The following is a 22,940-nucleotide window of genomic DNA, read 5'->3' as shown; positions in this document are numbered from 1 at the left end:
GAACGGTGTAGAAGTGCAGACGAGAGAACGGTGTAGAAGTGCAGACGTGAGAAAATGGTGTAGAAGTGCAGACGTGAGAAAATGGTGTAGAAGTGCAGACGTGAGAACAGTGTCGACTGTGCTCGGGAGACACAGGTCTCCTCCTGTAGGCGTCTGTCTAATCCACAGTTTATGGGGGTTCCCAGCTGTGAATCACACTGCGCATAAACAAGTCAAGTCCAGTACGTTGTGTTAGAGCAGGAAATTACAGCAGCAGAAATTCTCCTTAGTGAAGTGAATTTAGAACTCCTACTTATTTTGCAGAGTAGTAGGACATAATATTTATTCTCCAACCCAAACAGCATGATTCAGCCCCATAACAGCACAGCTACGTACAAACGTGAGAGTGTTTAAACAAATGAATGCTTCCTTAGAAGCTCCAATAACACACAAATATGTTCAAGGATCTTTCCTGATGACAGCAACTCTTGAAGCTGGTCTCTTACTGAGTTCCACAATAATTCAAATCTCACCATTACATATGATCAAATTGTTACCAAAATTGACTATGTGCTAACCCTACATGCTGCACAGAAACACGTGTGTTTGCAAGTTTGCGTGTCTGTGTGTTTGTTTGCATGTTGGCATGTTAGTGTGTTTGCGTGTTGGTATGCTTGAGTATTTGCGTGTTCTTTCCTAGGCTCTCGCGTAGACTGCAGGAAAGAGACTCTGGCTGCATGCCCTGCTGTCCTTTTATTAAAAGGCTTCATCTGGTCTGTGTCCTTACCAGGGAAGAAGTGTTAGAGATACGACCCCAGGGTTCAGCTGCTCTGCTGTCTGCCCGTGAGGTTCCTCAAGCGCCTACAAACTCTTGTTTGGCATTGAGCCTTTAAATGCAAAGCTTTGATAAGCACTAAACACTGGTGTCTAAGCATCACGAGCTGTCCTCTGTTTCTCTGAGGTATATCTACTGGAAACACTTCCAGTTGGCGGAAGATGTTTTTCTCATATAGCTTCTAAACTCTGGAATGGAGAAAATTTTGGAAATTCAAGTGCTACAGATATTTTTAAATCCACATTTACTAGTTTAATCTGGCCTATATATCATCAATGCACTTTAATATTATATTTAAAATATATATATAAATATATATTTTTACATTTTAATTAATTTTATTTAATTATATTTTTTATTTTCTCTTTAAATCAGGTATTTAAATAATTAGTTTTACTTTTTTTTTAAGCTTTGTTATTTGGGTCTCATATCTGTGTAAAGAAATGTGAATGTAAACAAATAATCTCATCTAGCCCTGTCTTCTCTAGTTTGAACTTTATTTTACATTTCATAATGTGTGGTAATTGTAGTATGTAAAGCACAAAGATTTTAGACTCAAAATAAAAAGTGCAATAAAAATAAAGATTCTTCTTCTTCTTCTTCTTCTTCTTCTTCTTCTTCTTATTATTATTATTATTATTATTATTATTATTATTATTATTATAAATAGTATCTTGACCAAGTCCAGCTCTCAGACTTCAGATATGTGAAACTTTGTACAGTCTGGAATGGCCTCAGTAGCCCAGACCCACGGGTCAGTGGGATGTTCCCAGAGTGGGAGCCGGGACACACTAGCCAGTGTCCCAGACCCACGGGTCAGTGGGATGTTCCCAGAGTGGGAGCCGGAACACACTAGCCAGTGTCCCAGACCCACAGGGTCTGGCCCCGCTCACACATGTGGCCCTGTTGTGTCTGCAGTGAAGGAAGCAACTGGAACAATTTTAAAGAAAAAGAAAAGCAGAAACAGGAGTTAACTCCTTTCATTCTGACACATTTAACCTATCCAGCATGTGGGTGTGAACTTAGTCATAAAATCCAATTTCAAAAAGCTTCCCATGAGCGAAAACAAAAAAATCTCTTCCAATGTTGATTGGCCTACAGGGTTTGCGTGATTCCTGAATGGCGTCTGATTGGCTGGGAGAGGTGTGGGCTCACCTTAAGCGGGGTTACTTGAGTTCAGTGTTACTATAGGAGATTTAGCCCACGTTTGGGCCACCGCTTCAGGTTGATAGTTCTATTGTCCTGAAATATTTCAGCTGGAGAGAGTTTGACGCCTTCTGCTGAAATGGAGCTGAAGTTGGACATTTTCTGGGAGTTACCACGGGTGTTTAAAGTCATTAGACTCTGTTTCCAGAGAACAGAGATGTTTCCCTCTCTAACACACACACACACACACACACACACTTTATTTTCCATTTCTTCTAAGCAAGATCTCTGAATCTGAATATAACACACAACACCCAGAATTATTATACAGACACAAAGTTTATTGCGTTCTTTTATTGACTATACGTTTAACCACCCTGCAATAATTTGGCTAAAAACAACACAAAAAACAAGATTTCAGTTCCTGAAAATCTTGGGAGCACTTAGTGTGGCACACTATGGACGAACTTGCGTGAACTAGTGGACACACCCTACGAGATATTTAGTTTGCAGTAATGTGGCGTTGTAAAAACTTTCCAACACTCGTTTCTTTTCGCTAGTAGTGGACTATTTTCTATTTACTGTGGGAGTTCCTGCATCACTGGCCGTTTGGGGACAGCACCACCTGTCGGACAATTCGTGTAATTACACCTATAGCAGAGACACACACACACAGACGCTTGTCCTCACACGTTGTGCGCCTCCACACTTGCACGTCTCTTACTACAGCGCCCTTTACTCTACGCACGCGGAAATGTCGGGCTGAACGTGCGCCCGCCGCACGTGCCTCGCGCTTCATTGACGTCTCGCGGCACTTTCAGGCGACGCCGAGCAGGATCCTGTCCTCGCGCACCCGTGACCGCCGCGTGTTTCGTCATCTCTCGGCGACGTCACTGGATGGCGCCATCCTTACAGCGCGTGTTGTGACGGTGGACAGTCCGGTAGCTCGAGCTGTGGAAACCTCGTGAAAGGTGCGTACCGGGAAAAACAACGTGCAAGACGTTACTACACGCCGGGCTCGCGGCTGCTGGACAGGTTAACAAGGTTGCTATAGCGACCGTCTGAGCCAGCAGTCTGGTGTGTCCAGTGGGCTCTCCCCGTTGTATGGCTAAAGCTACACAGTTGGGTGTTAACGTGTAACCAGTACCACTGTGCTTGGTACTGATCGGATACTGGAATGACTTAGCACAGCGTTACCAGGTTTTGCTGCTGCTATGGTTGCTGGACACGCCTGCTACCCCAGTAAGGTAATGCTAGTCATGACTCTGACCTGCCAGATAACTAGCATGGCAGCACCTGCTGTGTGGCTCGGTTCAGTTCAGCAGCTCTGATCTTATATTTACGGCATTTATCCAAAGCGATTTACAACTCTGACTGAACACAACTTGAGTAATTGAGGGTTTTGCTCAGGGACCCAACAGTGAAAACCTGGCAGTGGTGGGACTTGAACCAGCAACCTTCTGATTACTAGACCAGTACCTTCACGACTGAGACGCCACTGACCCATTTTAAGTGCTATAACTACTGTCTTCAAGTCGCTGTAAAGACTGTCCAGGTCGACGTTAGGTCCGCTTTATTGGTACGTTACCACTCCACTGTCCGGATTCAAGATTAAATATGTTCTAAAGCAGACTGAAGATGAACCGACTTCTTCACTTTTTTTACACTGGTGGCATCAGGCAGCTAACTGGACATTTCTGTAACAGAGAAGTGATTTTGTTTCCTGAGATTTTTTTTAACACTTTCTAACAGGTTCACACCTATTCCTAAAATGGGAAGTAGTGAATTGGTAGCCCTGCCTAAGTGCTGTTTTACAGATGCCAAAGTTGTGATTATGTAAGATGATACAAAGCCCAACAGATGGATGATCTTTAAAGAGAAATCTCCAGTCCAGTGGCAATTCTGAAAGAATAACAATGTTTTCCTTGCTTGACATATAAAAAATAGAAGAACCTTCTAGAGTGAGTTGGTGTTTTTATGATAAATGGTGATGCAGAAATTTGTTTATTATATGTGCCAAAGTAAACATAAACATATTTGTCTGTTAAAATACAAAATCATCTTGGTTAATACACTTGATGGGAATTTGAGAATTAATACAACAATGAAAAGCGAACCAATTTTTCACTCTAAAATCGTTTCTTAACTTTGATACCTGTATGCAATATTCTACGTAATTGGTTTAACACAGAAAATCCAGTTCACCTCAAAGGTGCCTGCAGGGAGTGTATGTGTTGGACCGTGTGATGTTTTGCGGAGCGTTCCGAGTTGTCTTGGAGGAGCTGGTGGACAGGTTGGAGCCGCGGTGATCACATCTGGATCATTTCTGGTAGCTGCCTGCAACTTTGTGATGGAAGTGACACTGTGATTGTACTGATTAGGATGTTGGTTTGGATGTTGGTTACCTTTAATATCTTTTTCGAACACATGTGCGATTTGTTAGTAATCATACACTGTTGTTTTTCATTTTATATGTGTGTGTGTGTGTGTGTGTGTGTGTGTGTGCGTGTGTGCGTGTAAGCACTGTTTCCCACATTGCTGTTTGTATATCCCCAATCGTAGCCCAATAGATTCTAGATCATGTGTCTTTATTACTGAACAAAATCGTAAGCAGTGATTCATTTCTCAGGGATATTTCTAGCAGTGTTTAAACTGTGCTGTTTAAAACGTGTTGTGGTTGAATTTGGTGGCAACACCACAGGTGTACAGAGTGATGCGTGTCCAGACAGGGATGTTTGACGTCAGTCACCTGCTTGCAGCCTAGATTAAAACCTTAAGGGGTTTCAGATCTGCTTGTCACACAGCCTTAGATATTTAGACATTCTAGACATTATTAATCTGTAATCTCACACAACTGTAGATATTTAGACATTCTAGACATTATTAATCTAGTGAATGGCCTTTGGCTTGGCATATTCACATTTCTGTGTGCATGTTGCTGCCTGTGTAAACTGTGTTTTACTTGTATTCCCACTCATGTATAATTCCAGGATTGCATGCATTTTGTCTGACAGGACCTGCTCTGTGAATATTGTTACATTGTGCCACTAGATGGCAGAGTTGCCATACGATCAAAAACGGTGCCCGAGCCGGGATGTCCTGCCTGGAGGAGCAGAGGATGTCTGTAAAGGCTTCCAGTCCCGGGACTCATAGACCCGCACTGCCTGTGTCTGAACTACTTTGAAGTAAAGGCTCGCGGCTAGTGCACAACCACATGTCCTTATTTTCTGAGAAAATGCCTTAGAAAAAGTTTCCCTTTGCTTTTGGCAATTGTGATTCATGATGTGACTCGCTGTGCTTTGCTAGCTAAGTACTTCTTTGAACTTTTGTAACTTTCTGTGGTGTTTAGACATATAGGGATGTGCTGCCGTCTGGTGGCCACTTTGAAATGACTCTTCTACCATCATTTTCACGCTAAGCTTTTTGCCAGTCTGGTTATCAGGCCGTCTAGAGCCATCTGTAGTTCAGATGGTCAGATTGGTGCTCAGAAAAGCACTTTAAGAGCTTCAGGACGGTGTGAACCTCTGACTTCAGAAGAGTCTCCTGCTCTGATACTGACCTACAGACACTTGGACAAAAAAACCAACCCACAAAACCCAAGGGCTGATACAATAACTGATAATTAGCATGTTGTTGTGGCTGATACCACTATTAATAACCGGTAATATTATCTTTATGCATTTTAAAGCAAGTTCACACTAAACACTGTATATGAAGTACAGTGGCTGTAAGACATGTTAAACTCAAAATCATTCATTAATTTTACAAAGATCAACAGACACCACAGACACTATAAACGCATGTTAATTTTAGCACCATGGGGAACAAAAACAGTTCGGGTCCATTGTATTTTTATATTCTAAAACCTTCCTGAAATGTGAAGTGTCACTTTCTGCACAGGAGAAAGTGACTTTGCTTAATGAGTAAACAGGTCATTTATAAAAGACAATGAACCTTTTCTGATATTAGCATGCTTCTTCCAACTGCAGTAATATAACAGGAGAATACAACAGAATCTTTATTTGCACTGTACCCGGGCACAGTGAGATTTCACATGATTTACACAGGACACGGCAAAGTTTATCATTTAAATATACATGGTTCAATTTGCATGTTTACAGGCGATTGGGTGTTCTAGGACCAATAAATATAAATAAGTAGGTAAACAGTATAAATGTTGAATGTTATCAGTTCTTTGGTTGGACACGGAGGAGTGAGCTGGAGGTCGCTGCCATAGAAGAGCTCTTCTTCAGTCTGGTGATGAACCTTCAGCACTTGTGTGTGTGTGTGTGTGTGTGTGTGTGTGTGTGTGTGTGTGTGTGTCGGCAGGCTCCCCCAATGGATGTCCAGAGCGCTAGCTCAGTGGTGCTCCAGGCACTGACACAGGCAGCCAGCCAGGACACAGCTGTGCTAAAGCCTGCGGAGGAACAGCTGCGCCAATGGGAGACTCAGCCCGGCTTTTACACTGTGCTGCTGGTAAGAGTTGCCCTCCTCACCAGTAGCCCCACCTACAGTCGCACCTAACCTTACACTACCTGCCCCACCTACTTGGGAGTTGGGCTATATGGTAGTTTATTTTTACACCAGGTGAGACTCTCAGAGATGGTTGTTAGAACTGTAAGTGGTCGTCTTGCTTTTATCGGACGTATTTAGCAGAGTTATGTGATCTAAGCCTGCTGTATATTTTTAATGGACTGATTTGTGTGTTTGTGTTGGAGTCCCTGCGGAGTGCTGGGTGTCTGGGGCAGATTTAGGACACACCCCGAGATGGTTGCAGAGATGCTCAGTGTTGTGTGTTGTTCTCTCTGAAAGCCTCTTAGTTATCAAACTGTCAGAGAACTAATCAGAGAACCTGAACTGCCTTGGAAAATAGAAATGAGAGACTTTGACGGGTTCCTGAAGTGAACAGTGTGTTTCCTTTAATGACTTGTTCTATAGATATACCTAAACATTCCTCTCAGCCCTCAGGCTGCTAACGGGTTCCTCTGGCCGGTTTGGTCAGGCACATCTCCGTGGGCGGATGTAGGCGCAGTAGTGTCGAGTGAAGTTATGATATAGGTGTAATCCATCAGGAGTCCATCCATATACACCCAGAAGGTTGATGGAGGTTGGTGTGGGCGTGGTTTAGCTTAGGGGTCCTCTGTTCTTCTGGGCCAAGTGTGTCTTGGTACAGGTACCCGGAGACGGTGACCTGGAGACTGGCTGAAACCAGCTACTCTCATCCTGTGGTGCTGGTTAATAAGGTGTAGGAACAGTGTCTGTGGTTACAACCATTTCTTTATTTTGTCACTTTATAGTCTTTTGAACCAACTTCTTGCAATTATCTGCATTGACTTCCCCAGACTATGTTTTATTTATGAGTATTCATCATTAAAAAAGATGTTTTTAAAGGTGGTATGTTTTGAATTTTTCTTGAAATAGTTGTTCTTTTTTGTGGACGGAGAATATTAAGCGGGTCTGATGGGAATTGCACTGTTCTGTATAATTGTGTTGATAGGAATATATTTTTGCCATGCACTCTCAAATAATGTGTTTTGTGTGACATGAATATTTTAGACGTCAGGTCAGTTATGGTGTTCTTCACACAGCAGGGCTGCAGTCTACACCACCCACCTTTGAGTTCTCACAGCGGAGTATTCACCTCGTGAACTGTAGACTTGTGTTCCCAGTCACTTCAGGGTGAAGTTTCACCTCGTGAACTGTAGACTTGTGTTCCCAGTCACTTCAGGGTGAAGTTTCACCTTGTGAACTGTAGACTTGTGTTCCCAGTCACTTCAGGGTGAAGTTTCACCTCGTGAACTGTAGACTTGTGTTCCCAGTCACTTCAGGGTGAAGTTTCACCTCGTCAGCTGTAGACTTGTGTTCCCAGTCACTTCAGGGTGAAGTTTCACCTTGTGAACTGTAGACTTGTGTTCCCAGTCACTTCAGGGTGAAGTTTCACCTCGTGAACTGTAGACTTGTGTTCCCAGTCACTTCAGGGTGAAGTTTCACCTCGTCAGCTGTAGACTTGTGTTCCCAGTCACTTCAGGGTGAAGTTTCACCTCGTCAGCTGTAGACTTGTGTTCCCAGTCACTTCAGGGTGAAGTTTCACCTCGTCAGCTGTAGACTTGTGTTCCCAGTCACTTCAGGGTGAAGTTTCACCTCGTGAACTGTAGACTTGTGTTCCCAGTCACTTCAGGGTGAAGTTTCACCTCGTGAACTGTAGACTTGTGTTCCCAGTCACTTCAGGGTGAAGTTTCACCTCGTCAGCTGTAGACGTGTGTTCCCAGTCACTCATGAACTCAGAACAAAACCCTTAACTCTCAATTACACAAGTTGTGTTCAGTCATAATTGTAAGTGGCTGTGGATAAAAGTGTCAGGTAAATGCCGTAAATTTAGTGTAAATGTGCCGTGATGTCTTTTATCAGTAATTCCTTTGCATTGTTCTTCTGTAGAGCATCTTCAACAATCACATGTTAGATGTCAACGTCAGATGGTTGGCAGTGCTCTACTTCAAGAATGGCATCGATCGCTACTGGAGACGAGTTGCACCTCAGTAAGTCTCAGGTCGTCTTCTTGAATTTTCTGTCAAGGCTCTTTGCCAGTCAGGGGGTGGGATGTTTTGGGGTGGATGGATATGATGAGTTTCACCACACGGTGTTCACTGTGTCAGAAAATGGCACAATCTGTAGTTTCTTCTTCACGGAGATGCTGAGTGTTTTGAGGAGGAACGTTCTAAATGCCTTCATCACAGAGCAAAGAGAGCTGGGACATCTCTGGGCTACACTCTCTGTAGTGTTTATTCCAGCCCAGTTCTGTAAAACACTCTCAGAGCTGTAGTGTTTATTCCAGCCCAGTTCTGTAGTAAACACTCTGAGCTGTAGTGTTTATTCCAGCCCAGTTCTGTAGTAAACACTCTGAGCTGTAGTGTTTATTCCAGCCCAGTTCTGTAGTAAACACTCTCAGAGCTGTAGTGTTTATTCCAGCCCGGTTCTGTAAAACGCTCTGAGCTGTAGTGTTTATTCCAGCCCAGTTCTGCAGTAAACACTCTCAGAGCTGTAGTGTTTATTCCAGCCCAGTTCTGTAGTAAACACTCTCAGAGCTGTAGTGTTTATTCCAGCCCAGTTCTGTAGTAAACACTCTGAGCTGTAGTGTTTATTCCAGCCCAGTTAACACTCTGACTTGAAGTGCTTAGTTCCAGTCTAGTGAGGTGTGTGTGTTTGTGTCTGCACGCACATGTGTGTGAGCGTAAAGGAAACAAACCAGAATGATTGACGAGTAAATAAATGAAGCTGCACATCCAGAACATAACTTCACAATCTCATCAATTGTAATAAAACTTGTTTGACCTTCAAGCGATGTCCAGTCTCCTCATGTTGGATACTTTTAATTAACTTAGCATCACATAAATAACGTGTGAAGGTGCGTGATGTGGCTCCTTAACTACAGTGTTTATTGCTCTGGATTTTTGTCCAAGTGGTCAGCAGAAGCAAGGCTATAATCCTCCTGAATCCCAGATTACTAGAGTCTGTATTCCACCTCCAGTTAGCTACACCTGCGTTACTAGGCTATGGTGCTTGATATTTGTGCGTATGGATTTGGTGACCACTTTGTGATTGGTGCAAAATGTGGGAGTAGTCTGGACCTCTTGCCCGAGGTAACCAGACTTCAGGATATTTACATTACACGCGTAGGTGGTCTAAAGAAGTATAAATATATAAAAACAGTAACAGCCTAAATCTTCATAACCGTGGACAATCTTTTTGACTTGAATGACTGTCTCAGTGTGCTGTATGCACTGCTGGGTGTCACGTCTCACATCAGCTGCTGACTGGCCGCCCGTCTTCTGTTGCTTGTGTTTAATTTATGCATCGTTGGTATGTTTCTCTGTGAGAATATCCTTGACGTGGGATTGCAGTACTTTATGTTCAGAAATGAACATTATGAGAGAACAGCAACATTATGAGAGCGTCTGTGCACATGTATGTGAGCCTTGAAGAAAAGGCCACTTTCCAGAAATGTCAGAATAGGACAGCCTTGTGGTTGTCTGCTTTCTGGTCTCCGCTCGGCTGATTCACTGGCGCAAAGTTCTGCCACACAGTGGTCACCTGGATTCTCAGAACCCACCACACCTGACAGCCTAGGTCACGATTGACACCAGGAGCTGAATTATTTCCAAATGTAATGAGAGGAACGTGGACGAATGTAACAGAATCAAAGCCGCCTACGTGTTTGACTTCACAAATGTCCTTGAGTCTAAGAAGTGCCACCTTTTTAAAACAATTCTTAAAAGTACAAATTCAAAGCATTACGACATGAACATGACAGAGTAAATGTAGGCACCTGGAACACATAGTGACTGTGGTCTCTCTGTCCTTATCTAGCGCGCTCTCAGAAGAAGAGAAAGCATCTCTCCGAGCTGGACTCATCACCAACTTCAACGAACCAGTCAACCAGGTCAGGGTGCGCACGCACGCATACACACACACATACACACACACACACACACTCACACACACACACACTCACACTCGCACTCGCACTCTCTCTCTGCTGAGGAGATGGTATGCTCATCCGCTTAGCCTGTGTTCACAGGCGTTCTGTTCCTCGTCAGTGACTGTAGCATTCGCTGGCCTCCGTCAGACTAATTGAGTTCCTGGGGCGACACTCCTGCTCTGATCAGAGCAGACGTCTGTTGTCCCGTGTGCTCGCAGCGGTTGTAGGACACACCAGCTCTGCACCCTGATGTTGTTGAGTGGGAGACAAAAGGGTTTGGCAGGGATGCACATCAGAGCCCATCTTAGTGCTACAGTAGTTTCACTGGTAAATACCGCTGAAGCCAAAGGTTCATACCCAAGATAAAGATATTCTCAGTTCAAAGACCCTGCACAGTTGTTGTTGTTGTTTTAAACTCTGTGAGAAATCAGTCTCCACAAAGAAGGTTCTATATTTCTGGTCTATCTGACAGGCTTTGACTCCATATAGCGGGAGATAAGCGTGGGAAAGGTCATGACTTTTAGCAGTTTCAGAAATGTCAGTGTGTCATATCATATAACATTGATTTGTAGCTGTGCATTTTGTTATATTCTCATTGCTTGCAGTGACTTGTTTAAAAATAAAGACTGACCCTCTTCTCATCCACGTTACGTCCAGTGAGTGTGAGGAAAGCTGTTCCTTCAGCTTGAGTCAGGTTTTATATTCTGCCATGATATTCCTGCTACACACTTTTGAAATAGGGCGTCACCTCAACCCCAGAAAGGAATTTGAGCCATTTTGATTAGGTGTTATTATCTGGAGTAAAATGTGGAGGAACCTTCTTCCCTTGGGCATCCACAGTATTTGTATGTTACTCGAGTAGAGACATGCCATGTGGGAGGGTCAGATGATCTCACACTTCATGAATATGCAGTATAAGGAAGCTTATGATTTGCCATAGTAAATTAGTGCAGTCTGTGACGTTTAAGATAAGGAATTGCACATTATTTGGTGTTAACAGTGGATAGTGGGCAGTATACAAAGAGTTAAAAGTACATTCTGCAGTGTATAATAAGCAGAGTGAAGATAATCTCATACTTCTAATATATGAAGATTATCTCTCACACACACACACACATGTCCACACATATGTTGCCATTCATGAGGCATCACCAGGACAGGCCAGAGAACTCCAGGACAGGGGACGATGGTGTGCCACATCAACCCGAAAGTTCAAATATGGTCAAACTTCCAGCAGGAGTTTAATCCTAAATGTTCCTCCTTGTGACAACATTGATTATAGATTATTGGTTATAGACAAAGTGAAAGTATTGTAGTGGCCACCACAAAGCCCTGACTAGAATCTCATGGACGATGTGTGGCCTGAACTGCAAAAGTCAAGGAAAAAGAACACAGTCCCACAAAAGTGACATATCCACATCAGTTGTGTGGAAAAATGTGTTCACTCTTAACCACCTTAGCCACTTACCTGAGTCAGTGCCAGCTTAAAACAGGGCACGAAAACCTGAGACCCACTACAAATGAATCGCAGTCCTGTATTTTAGCTGTTATTTAGAAATAAACGTCCATCTCCTAATTGACTGAACAGAGTAAACATGATGTGAAATATTGGGGCTTGTGAAAAATCATCTTAAATGTCTTGGTGTGTATAAACTTTTGTCTTCATCTGTACATTATAATTAATACTTTGCTGACACTTTCTGAATGTGTTCAGAACTAAATCAATGACCATGCTTAATATTACGGTTATTATTCCTGCCTTTTATCAGTTTTGAAAAGCATATTTGCACACTTGTTTGGAAACACCAGTAAACATGTGAAGCTTTGTAGCTGTGTATGGCGTTTCCGCAGTGGAGATGTCATCTGCTCTTCTGTGTTAGTGAGGGGGAAGTCAAGGCTGTAGTGTCGGTGTCTCATGACAGTTTCATGGTTGCGGGTGTTAAGCTGGAGTGATTGTGTCAGTCCCAGTAGTGCTATGGGGGGTCTTGAATTCAGACCTGACTGGGTGAAGGGATACGTTACGCTATGGCTAAAACCTGTTATACATGTAGGTTAGACACAAGGCAGGTGTGTGTGTGTGTGTGTGTGTGTGTGTGTGTGTGTGTGTGTGTGTGTGTGTGTGTGTGCACGTGCATCTGTAGTGCTTGGCTCTGTAGTCCAAGGTGAGTTAATGTGAGCGTGAGGTTAATGTGAGTCATGTGGGTGTTGTGTCCAGATCGCCACTCAGATCGCTGTGCTGATAGCGAAGGTGGCTCGTCTGGATTGTCCGCGCCAGTGGCCCGAGCTCATCCCAGTCCTGCTGGAGTCGGTGAAGGTACAGGATATCCTGCGGCAGCATCGCGCCCTGCTCACCTTCTACCACGTCACCAAAACGCTGGCGTCCAAACGCCTGGCTGCTGACCGCAGGCTGTTCCAGGATGTGAGTACAATCGTTGCGCACACACCCAACGCACACAAACCATGCACACAGACATGTACACACACAAACGAGTGTAAGCACTCACACACACTTTATCCCTCTCGCTGTCTCCTGGCTGTAGGTGTTCATTAGTTCTCCAGTAGCTGTTTTCTCAGCCCTGTGTTACTCACATTCCTTCCTACATCACCGTTACTACACGACTGTCTTCAAACTCACATTGTCTCCCCTTATCAGCGACTGCACTACCAGCGCCTGACTCTAGGGGGCACTGTGTAGCTGTGGTGCTGTGGTGCCTGGCCTGGCCGAGCGTTTAAGCCACTCCAGCATGGAAGACCCACATATGGTCTGACAGTGAGCTGTGTCTCCTCTGACCTTCACAGACGCTGACCCCAGACATAAGACACTTCCACGCTCTGAGACTTGGACGCAGGTCACTTTGTTGCTACCTGCACACTTGAATGCTGGCTTTTCATTCGGGCCCTTAATTTGTTAATAGTATTCTGTTAGGACTTCTTTTCTAGCGAAAGCCCCCCCACACTGCTGTGGGAGAGGAGCTCTCTACAGGTGGGGATGGAGCTCGTGTGGTTTGGCTCATGTACGTTCTGAGTTTGGCTGGGTTTTGGGGTTTGGGCAGTGTTTGGGGGAGGAGTTGGGCAGTGTTTGGGGGAGGAGTTGGTAAACAATCACAGAGCCCACATCTCAGCTTCTAGCTGTTTATTTAATTTGTTTAGCTTTTCTGCAGTTATTTGCATAAAAATCCCATTTGGATCCAAGTCTTTGTTTTTGTGAGTTTGGAGTGTCCTCGCCTGCAGAGAGCTTCTCTGAGTGGGGTCTTTGTTTTCCTTTGCTATCATGGGCCATCACTCCTCTCCTGAGGGCCTGGAGCAACTGCTCCTGCGCTCCAGTCTTTATGCTGTGATTAGAGGCAGTAGCTCCAGTCTGATGTCTGCGAGAGGTGAAGGACACTTCAGAATTCCCTCTCAAGCTCCAGGCCATCATGATACGCAATGAACAGAGAAATTTGATATGCTAATGATATGCTAATTGAACTCAGCAAACATATGGGTGTAACTCTTACTGTTGTGGTTGATGATGTAGACTGAAGTCATGCACAACAAGAACGTTTCAGCCGCGACAGAAACCCAAGTTTCAGACATGCCTGGCCACAACACGAGTGTGTTTACTGGTTTGATGTTGTTGGCATGGTTAAAGGGACGTTAGAAGTGAAGTGTTTGTTTTCCACTGCTGGAGCATGCCCACATTCATCAGCAGATCTGCTGGAACACTGACATTTGGAAGTTCACCAAAGTCAAATTATTTTTGAATTAGCCAAAGATTGGAAGAAAGGGCTGGGTGACCAAGGAGAACTCACATGCGCACGCACATACGCACACGCGCACACACACGCACGCACATACGCACATGCGCACACACACGCACATACAAACACGCACACGCGCGCACATACACACAGACACGTGCACGCGCACATACACGCGAGCACACGCACGCACATACATACGCACATACACATGCACGCACAGACGTGCGCGTGCACGCACAGACATGCGTACAGACATGTGCACGCGCGTACAGACATGTGCACGCGCGTACAGACATGTGCACGCGCGTACAGACATGTGCACGCGCGTACAGACATGTGCACGCGCACATACATGCACGCGCACACACATGCACGTGCCCACACGCACGAACAGACATGCGCGTGTGCACAGACACATGCACAGACAGACAGACATGCACACACACGCAAACACATGCACGCACATGCACAAGCAAGCACACACGCGCACACACACACAGACATGCGCGCCCACGCACGCGCATAGACATGCACGCATGCACATGCATGCTTGCACATGCACGAACAGACATGCACGCACATGCACAAGCAAGCACACACGCGCACACACACAGACATGCGCGCCCACGCACGCGCATAGACATGCATGCATGCACATGCATGCTTGCACATTCACGAACAGACATGCACGCACACACGCGCGCACACATGCACGTGCACAAGCAAGCACACACGCACGCACAGACATGCATGCACAGACATGCGTGCCCACGCAAGTGCATAGACATGCACACGCACAGACACGCACGCACGCATGTGCACGCACAGACACGCACGTGCACGCACAGACAGGCACGCACGCGCTGACATGCACACACATACACGCACGCATGCACATGCACGAACAGACATTCACACACGCACGAACAGACATGCACGCACACATACACGCAGATGCATAGACATACACGCACACATGCACGCACACATACACGCATAGACATGCACGCGCACACACGCATAGACATGCACGCGCACACACGCATAGACATGCACACACGCACAAACAGACATGCACGCGCACACGCACGAACAGACATGCACACGCACGCGCGCACACGCACGAACAGACACGCACGCGCACACACACACAGACACACGCACACATACGCACAGACACGCACACGCATAGACATACACGCATGCGCATGCACGCACACGCACGCACAGACATGCACGCACATGCGCGCGCACACACACACGCACATACAAACACACACACACATACAAACACAAACACACTCACACATACATATACACACGCGCACACGCACGCATGCACACCTACACACATGCGCGCGCACATACACACGCGCGCACAGACATGCACGCACATGCACACACATACGCGCACGCATGCGCACACACGCACATACATACGCTCGCGCACACGCAGACACATGCTCGCGCACACGCACATGCACATGCACAGACGTGCACAAGCAAGCACACACGCACGCACACATGCGCAGACATGCACGCACGCACAGACATGCATGCGCACAGACATGCACGCACACACATGCACAGACATGCACGCACAAACATGCGCACGCACAGACATGCACACACGCACAGACAAGCACATGCATGCACACGTGCGCACAGTCGCACGCACAGACATGCGCACACAGACACGCACGCACACACACATGCACAGACATGCACGCGCGCACACAGACATGCACGTGCGCACACACATGCACAGACATGCACGCGCGCACACACACATGCACAGACATGCACGCGCGCACACACGCATGCACACGCACGCACACACTCACGCACGCATAGACACAGACATGCACAGGCGCGCGCGCACAAGTGCAGGCACGCACACATGCACAGACACGCACGCACATACACATGCACAGACACACGCATGTGCATGCACAGACAAGCGCAGGCACAGACACACAGACATGCGCACGCACAGACATGCGCGCGCGCACACACAGGCTTCTTATCACACTTTTGGAGTGAGAAGTGGATGAAAATTAAGCTGGAAAGGGAAATATTGTTGAGAGTGTTTAGAGGTGAGTTTAATATCGTTTATTACGTCATCAGTAGGGTGTTAAGTGTTATGTAGTTAGTTGGATGTTCAGTTGGGTGTGGAATGAATAGATTTATGGCATTTAGCTGATGCTTTCATCCAAAGTGACTTACACTTATGACTGAGTACTTTAGGGTTAAGGGTCTTGCTCAGGGGCCCAACAGTGGCAACTTGGCAGCTGAGGGACTTGAATCAGCAACATTCTGATTGATGGTTAAGGTTCTTGACTTGTAGAGTATGGTAAAAGTGTTTGGTGTGTTTTGTGTGGGTGTGTGTGCGGGTGTGTTTTGTGTAGGTATGTGTGTGTGTTTATATGCGTTTGCACTTTGTTTTAATTGTATTTAAATTCCAGTGTGTGCATTATTATTAATGGGAATAAAAGCTAAACTCATTAAAGATCATTTAAGTGATATTTGGTCCTCAGCTGGCATGTGTTTGCACGGCTCGGAGAACTGAGTCCACCCTGGAACATACGGAGTAGTGAAGGAACAAATCAGGCTGTACTTGTGCATGGAAGTAGTGAAATACTGTGCGTGTGTGTGACTGAGGGAGATATGGTGTGTGTGCATGGTGTGGTCCGTTTTTGGCTTTGCATGCTTACAGCTGGTTTTTAAATTGAATGTGCGGAGCGACAGGCTGGTGGCTGGTGAGGGGTGTACAGCGCTAGGGAGATATGGAGGAACTCGGCGAGATTGAGTTCACCTCGGGCTGACACATTTTGTCAGTTGCAGTAGCCTGCAAGCTTGCAGACCAAGCTCTGCCTACAGTGAGCCTATGAGGGCGCGTCCTGGCAATGATGTGGGCTGATGAGGGCGTGGCCTGGGGCTGATGAGGGCGTGGCCTGGCACTGATGAGGTGTCTGATGAGGACATTTCCAGCCAGAGAGAGGGGAATGAATCAGTGTGTGGTGGAGTGAATCAATGAATCAGTGTGTAGTGGAGTGAATCAATGAATCAGTGTGTGGTGGAGTGAGATAGTGTGGTGTGGAATATGGTCAGTGTGTGGGGGATTGAAACCATGTGGGGTGGAATCGTGGAAGCAGAGCGGCAGCATGTGAGTGGTGTAGTGGATGAGGTCAGAGAGCTGGAGATTGATCGATAGAGAAGGTTGGGCTGAGCTGGGCAGTGTAGCGCTGATGCCATCTGCTGGATAACTGCTGGCACTGGCAGTGTGGCTTCTCTGATGGCAGTCGATTTCTGAGGAGAGCAGAGTGGTGCCATCCACTGGAAAGCGTCTCAGCCGGATGTCCAGGTCATTCACCAAGGATGTTTCCCGGATTCGCCAGGCCGAGAGTAGACGACAGCAGTGTGAAGTTCAGTCGATACGGTAACAGCATGGGATTCAAGGGACGAAATATTGAATTATAAATGCGTAAGACAGACTCTGAGCTAAAACAGCTGGGCACCCGCCCTGCCAGTCAGCCATGGAGACTGAGAGGAGACGCAGCAGCTGGTGCTCTGATGTGGGCCACGGAGGTGGAGCCGTCCTTCTGAGCAGCAGACCAACACCACACCACAGCAGATCTGCCGCCACTCGCTGAGATTATCGTGATAGTGGACGATGGCTGAGATCAGTAGGATTACAGCCTCTTTTGTTAAAGAGGATGCCCCAGACATCTTGGAGAGAAGCAGGCAGAGATCAGAGAGATGCATCTTGGGATATTAAAGCTGTAGCTAAAATGAAATGGGAGATACAAAAAACAGAAGCTTTGCTGAGAAAGAAAGTGTCTAGTCTGTGTGTTAGAGCTGCAGGGGTGAGGAGGGACGACGGTTTTAAGGAGTGGGACTTTTTAGGATAGTCCTGGTTGATTGGTCTGTAGAACCTTTTGGGATGTTTAATGGTTCATGTTTAGTGAGTTGGATGTGACTGTGTTTAGTGGTGGTTGGGTGGGGGGGGGGGTGATGGTGGGTGTGTGTGTAGGTGTGGGTTTGTGTGTGTGTGTTCAGGGGTGGGGGTGTGATCACCCACTCCTGCTTGTGAAGTTTCTCAGTGCTTCTTAGATGGGACAGCACCTCTTGTAGGTTCACAAAATATTCTGGCATAAACTTGGTCTGGATCCATTAGCATGGGATATTATAATAGGAAAAAAACCACTGAAGGGCAACGTTTTCTCTCTCAGCCTTTTTAAAAATGTTGTTTATTTAAATTACAGCATCTGGCAGACAGGGTGATGTACATATTCATCAGTGTGCCAGTTCATGGCAATCCACAACCTCTGTTACCATCAGCAGGCTTCACCTGCTCTATTTGATTGGCATCTGACATTAACAATAATGCATCCAAGCCTTATATCACCAAGCGCAATGCAGAACGTCGGATGCAGTGGTGTAAAGCACGTGTGGAATAACTTGACTGGTCTCAGAGTCCTGACCTCAATCCAATAGAGCACCTTTGGGATGAATTAGAGCAGAGATTGAGAGCCAGGCCTTCTTGTCCGACATCGGCGTCTGACCTCAGACATGCGCTTCTGGAAGAATGGTCAACATTTCCCTTAAACACACAGGAACAGCTGAAGTTGTTATAGCTGCAAAGGGTGGGCTAACATCATACTAAACCCTATGGATTTAGATTAGGATATCCCTCAAGTTCATATGTGTGCGAAAGCAGACGAGCGAATGCTTTTGGCAGTATAGTGTACGTACAGCGCAGAAGAAGAAAACATCGTCGCCTGGCCTAATACCAAGAGAGAAAGGACTGTGAGGTAGAACTAGAAAACATTTTTAAAAAAAAACAGTGGGAGACTGTGGCAGAGAGAGCCGTTGTTCTGGAGGTTTTCTGAGTTTTGGGACAGCGAGGGTCCTTTAGACCGCCTGCTTGATGACCCTGCAGTACTGGGGCATGTGCCTCATACATTTGGTCTAATATCACCTCATAACTCTGCGCTTCACGGCTCACCTGTGCTCCTAGGCCAACTGGACCTAGAGGTCCTGCACGTCTGAGCTCTGTTGCTGGGCATTGCTGAGGCCACGTGTCGCACACCTGGCAGGCCCTTACTGTTAATTAAAGAGCCGCCAAGGCGGTGGGAGAGTTACAGATCATCCTGTCTGTTCAAGCACAACTCGGCTTGACTGAGTTTTCAGCATTTTGAAGTGATCAATCTCTGAAAACGTCCACTGCTACAAACCAGTCAAGATTATGTAGATACTCCCATCACCACCCTGGTGCCTTAGTCTGGCTGCTGTTTGTACTTCCACCAGATCCCAGCATGACGCCACCATGGTTTCATCGTTTGTTTTGGTCCCAGTCATGTTCTTCATGCCGTCTGAGTGCACTCAGAGTTGTTATATATGTGTGATGGGGGTTTGCCGCGTGAGGCGTGACGCTGCGTGTTGTTCCTGAAGTGCACTTTTATATTCTGATGTTTTACTGCCCGGCTCATTACACACAAGAGCCCCCTCAGTCAGTCCCCACAAAGCTAGAATTACCCTTCTGCCTGGGCGAGAGCATGCAGACGTTCACGTAGCTGTCAGCCAACATACCTGAATGGAATGTGAAAATGTGCACTGGGGCAACACCCAAATCATTAAAAACAAATTTAGCAAACGGTCTTGACAGTGAAGAAACACACACACCTTTACGCAAAGTTCATGTAAGTGTTTGGTGGGCGTCTCTGCCCTGCTGTTCCCTCACACTCCTCTTTTCTTCACTCTAATTTTAACACTGTTGGAGTTTTGTTTGGGTCTCATGATGTGCCTCCAAAACCACAGGGCAGATAATGGGTGTTTGTGTGAGATGCAGCTCTGCGCGCACACACACACACACACACACACACACACACACACACACTGTGTGTTTAAGGTTTTGGAGGTGTGTGTTGGGGCTTCACCTACCCCAAGCTCCCTTCTGTTCTTGCTACACCTGCGTAGATGCAGAGCCTCCTGCTTTCCCTGTAGTAGCATCAGGGACCAGATCACTCTCTGAAAGATCCTGGACACAATACAGGCCCTCTGACGGCACTTAGCAAAGTGCTCTGCGTTAGGAGCAGTGCTCCCGACAGCAGAACAGTCGGAGACCTCCTGTGCCACACAGCCTCCACCTGATCAAGCTGTTCTCCCACGGAGAATAGAAGACTACAAACACCCCCGTCGTCTTTATTGTAACACAACCAGTGAACATGTGAGTTGTGTTGTTAAAACAATTCTTTTGCTGGGAAACATTAATATTAGTGCTTTTAATATTTAATATTATTGTTATTAATTATTACTCTGAATTGTGGTTGCTCAGTGAATTACGTTTGGTTTATGCTACTAGTTAAGCCTAAAGAAGATGAAATGCGCTATGTTTAGTGATATGTCCACGAGGGTTCAGGGTAAATGTTTATTTTCATAAACATCAGTGCAGTTAACGTGGTCTGGCCTCGCTGGGGTGGCCTGAGCTGTTCCATTGAGGGGGTTGCCAGGTTCTTTCTTAGTGGTGGAAGGTGCAGCAGGCTGTAGGCAGGTGCTTGTACAGTGTGTTGTACTCCGCGCACAGATGTTCAAAGTCTTCTCACTTCATTCCAGGGCTGTCAGACAGACGTATCGGGACGGTACGGAGGGGACTCCGTCTTGACGAAGGCTCTGCTTGTCTGCTACCTGTTGCCAAGTGCAAGTTTTTGTTGTTTCTCAGTCAGTCAGTTAGACTGAGTGATGTGGTGATGGAGCTTCAGTGGGCATCGTGCAGTGTGTCAACAAACGCACGTTATCCTGGATATCCAGGACATAGGCCTGTTTTACCTGGAGCTTTTCAGTTAATCCCCTCAAACAGACATGCATGCCAGTCTCCAGTGTGAATGCCAGTCCTGGTGAGGTCAGTTATCTGCCCTGGTGAGGTCATTTGTGTCCCAATGAGGTCGTTTGTCTGTCTCAGTGAGCTCGTTTTTCTGTCCCATGGCTTTTTCAGCTCATTGCTCTGAGTTTATTATTATTTCCATCACCATAGCAACCCCACAGCATGGTGCTGTTAGCACCACATGTAGACATCCCACAGAACATGCTGCCATCATAGCGATGCCATGGTGTGATGCTGCTGTCTCCATAGCGATCTTATAGTTTGACCCGCCCATCACTATTGTGGCCTAACATCAATTATGCTGCCATCGCCATAGCAACCACACATGATTCTAGGCCACTGCCCTACAGCACAGGGGTTGATGTGGTTTGCTGGTGTGTGTTCCAGTTGGCGTCCAGTATCTACGGCTTCACCTGCTCACTGTGGAACCACCACACTGACTCCTACCTGCAGGAGTTACAGGCTGGACACCAGGACGCTGCACTCAGCTCCCTGGAGCGCACGCTGCTGTCTCTGAAGGGTACGCACACACACACGTATGCACACACACGTGCATACGCACACGCACGCACACACAGACGCGCATACGCATATACACACACACACACACACACGTACACACACGCGTACACTCACACACGTACACACAAACACTCATACACATGCACACACACGTGCACACATACGCTCACGTGCACTCATGCACACACACACGCATATACACATGCACACATGCTGCTTTCTCTGAAGGGTATGCACACGAACGCATCGCACACACATTCGCATTCACATGTGCACACACACACAGAGTTAATGTCCATTATTAATTGTCACCTGCAATATGAGGTGAGTGAAGACTCATGGTCAGATATTAACTCACGCACACACACACCATACTCAAACACACATGCTATACTGTCATACTTGTGTACACACACGTACACACACACACACAACTCAATACACAATCCTTCCTCATTATTCTGAGTTGTGATTGGGTGTTGAGTTGTGACATCACGGGTAACATCTGCCCTGTGCCCCTCCCCCCACAGTTCTGCGGAAACTGACTGTGCATGGGTTTGTAGAACCACACAAGAACATGGAGGTGATGGTAAGTGTGAGACATGTACACAGCTGTTCAGAGGACAGGGGACGTCACACACACCTCGGAGGACGGGGGACATGTGGTCCTGGGTTGCTATGACTACCACAGAGTGCAATAGTTCTGCTTGTTCTCACTGCACCAGGTCCCTGGTCTTGTCTCCAGAACACACAGCCTGTGAGCAGAAGAGTCTGATTTACGGACTGCTGGTAGTTGTGAAAGGGAGACGCCCTGAAGGTTGTGAGGGACCAGTTCAGACATTAAAAGATCATTAGCCACAAATGAGGTGGTAACAGATGGGAGTGATCAGGGGATGTGAGATGAGGTGTGTGTGTGTGTGTGGGTGTGTGTGTGTGTGTGTGGGTGGGTGTGTGTGTGGGTGGGTGTGTGTGTGGGTGTCTGTTCTGTAGTTGGAGTAGTCACTGTAAAATTCATATTGTACATGTCAGAGTGCTACCCAGCCAGTCACACAGCAGCAGCTCCAGCCTCCCTGCCCTCAGCTGTCACACACACACACACTCACTCACTCACACACACACTCACTCACACACACACTCACACACACACACACACTCACTCACACACACACTCACACACACACACACGCTCACACACACACACACGCTCACACACACACACACGCTCACACACACACACACGCTCACACACACGCACACTGACTCACACACACGCACACACACTCTCACACTCACACACACACACACTCACACACACACACACTCACTCACACACACACACACTCACGCACACTCACG

The 22,940-nt window shown here is 46.5% G+C and overlaps 1 protein-coding gene across 5 annotated transcripts in view; it reads left to right on the top strand.

Moving 5' to 3' along the window:
• The first annotated feature begins 2,821 nt into the window (after positions 1-2,821).
• ipo11 (importin 11) overlaps positions 2,822-22,940 on the top strand; it is a 108,093-nt gene continuing 87,974 nt past the window's right edge. For 2 of the 5 annotated variants that reach the window (XM_035536174.1, XM_035536173.1), the window contains exons 1-6: positions 6,290-6,436; positions 8,396-8,496; positions 10,325-10,397; positions 12,652-12,855; positions 21,450-21,582; positions 22,115-22,173. In XM_035536174.1, the coding sequence (XP_035392067.1) occupies positions 6,299-6,436; positions 8,396-8,496; positions 10,325-10,397; positions 12,652-12,855; positions 21,450-21,582; positions 22,115-22,173 (708 nt within the window). In that variant the 5' untranslated portion in view covers positions 6,290-6,298. Of the gene's footprint in view, positions 2,932-2,970; positions 3,208-6,289; positions 6,437-8,395; positions 8,497-10,324; positions 10,398-12,651; positions 12,856-21,449; positions 21,583-22,114; positions 22,174-22,940 lie in introns of those variants that run through there. The other 3 variants (XM_035536172.1, XM_035536170.1, XM_035536171.1) reach the window with 3 other exon arrangements.

This window comes from Electrophorus electricus, chromosome 18 (genome assembly GCF_013358815.1).
Source record: "Electrophorus electricus isolate fEleEle1 chromosome 18, fEleEle1.pri, whole genome shotgun sequence".
In the NCBI taxonomy this organism is placed as follows: Eukaryota; Metazoa; Chordata; class Actinopteri; order Gymnotiformes; family Gymnotidae; genus Electrophorus; species Electrophorus electricus.
The sequence above is the reverse complement of the archived record's forward strand: the minus strand, read 5'-3'. Positions and strand labels throughout refer to the sequence as shown.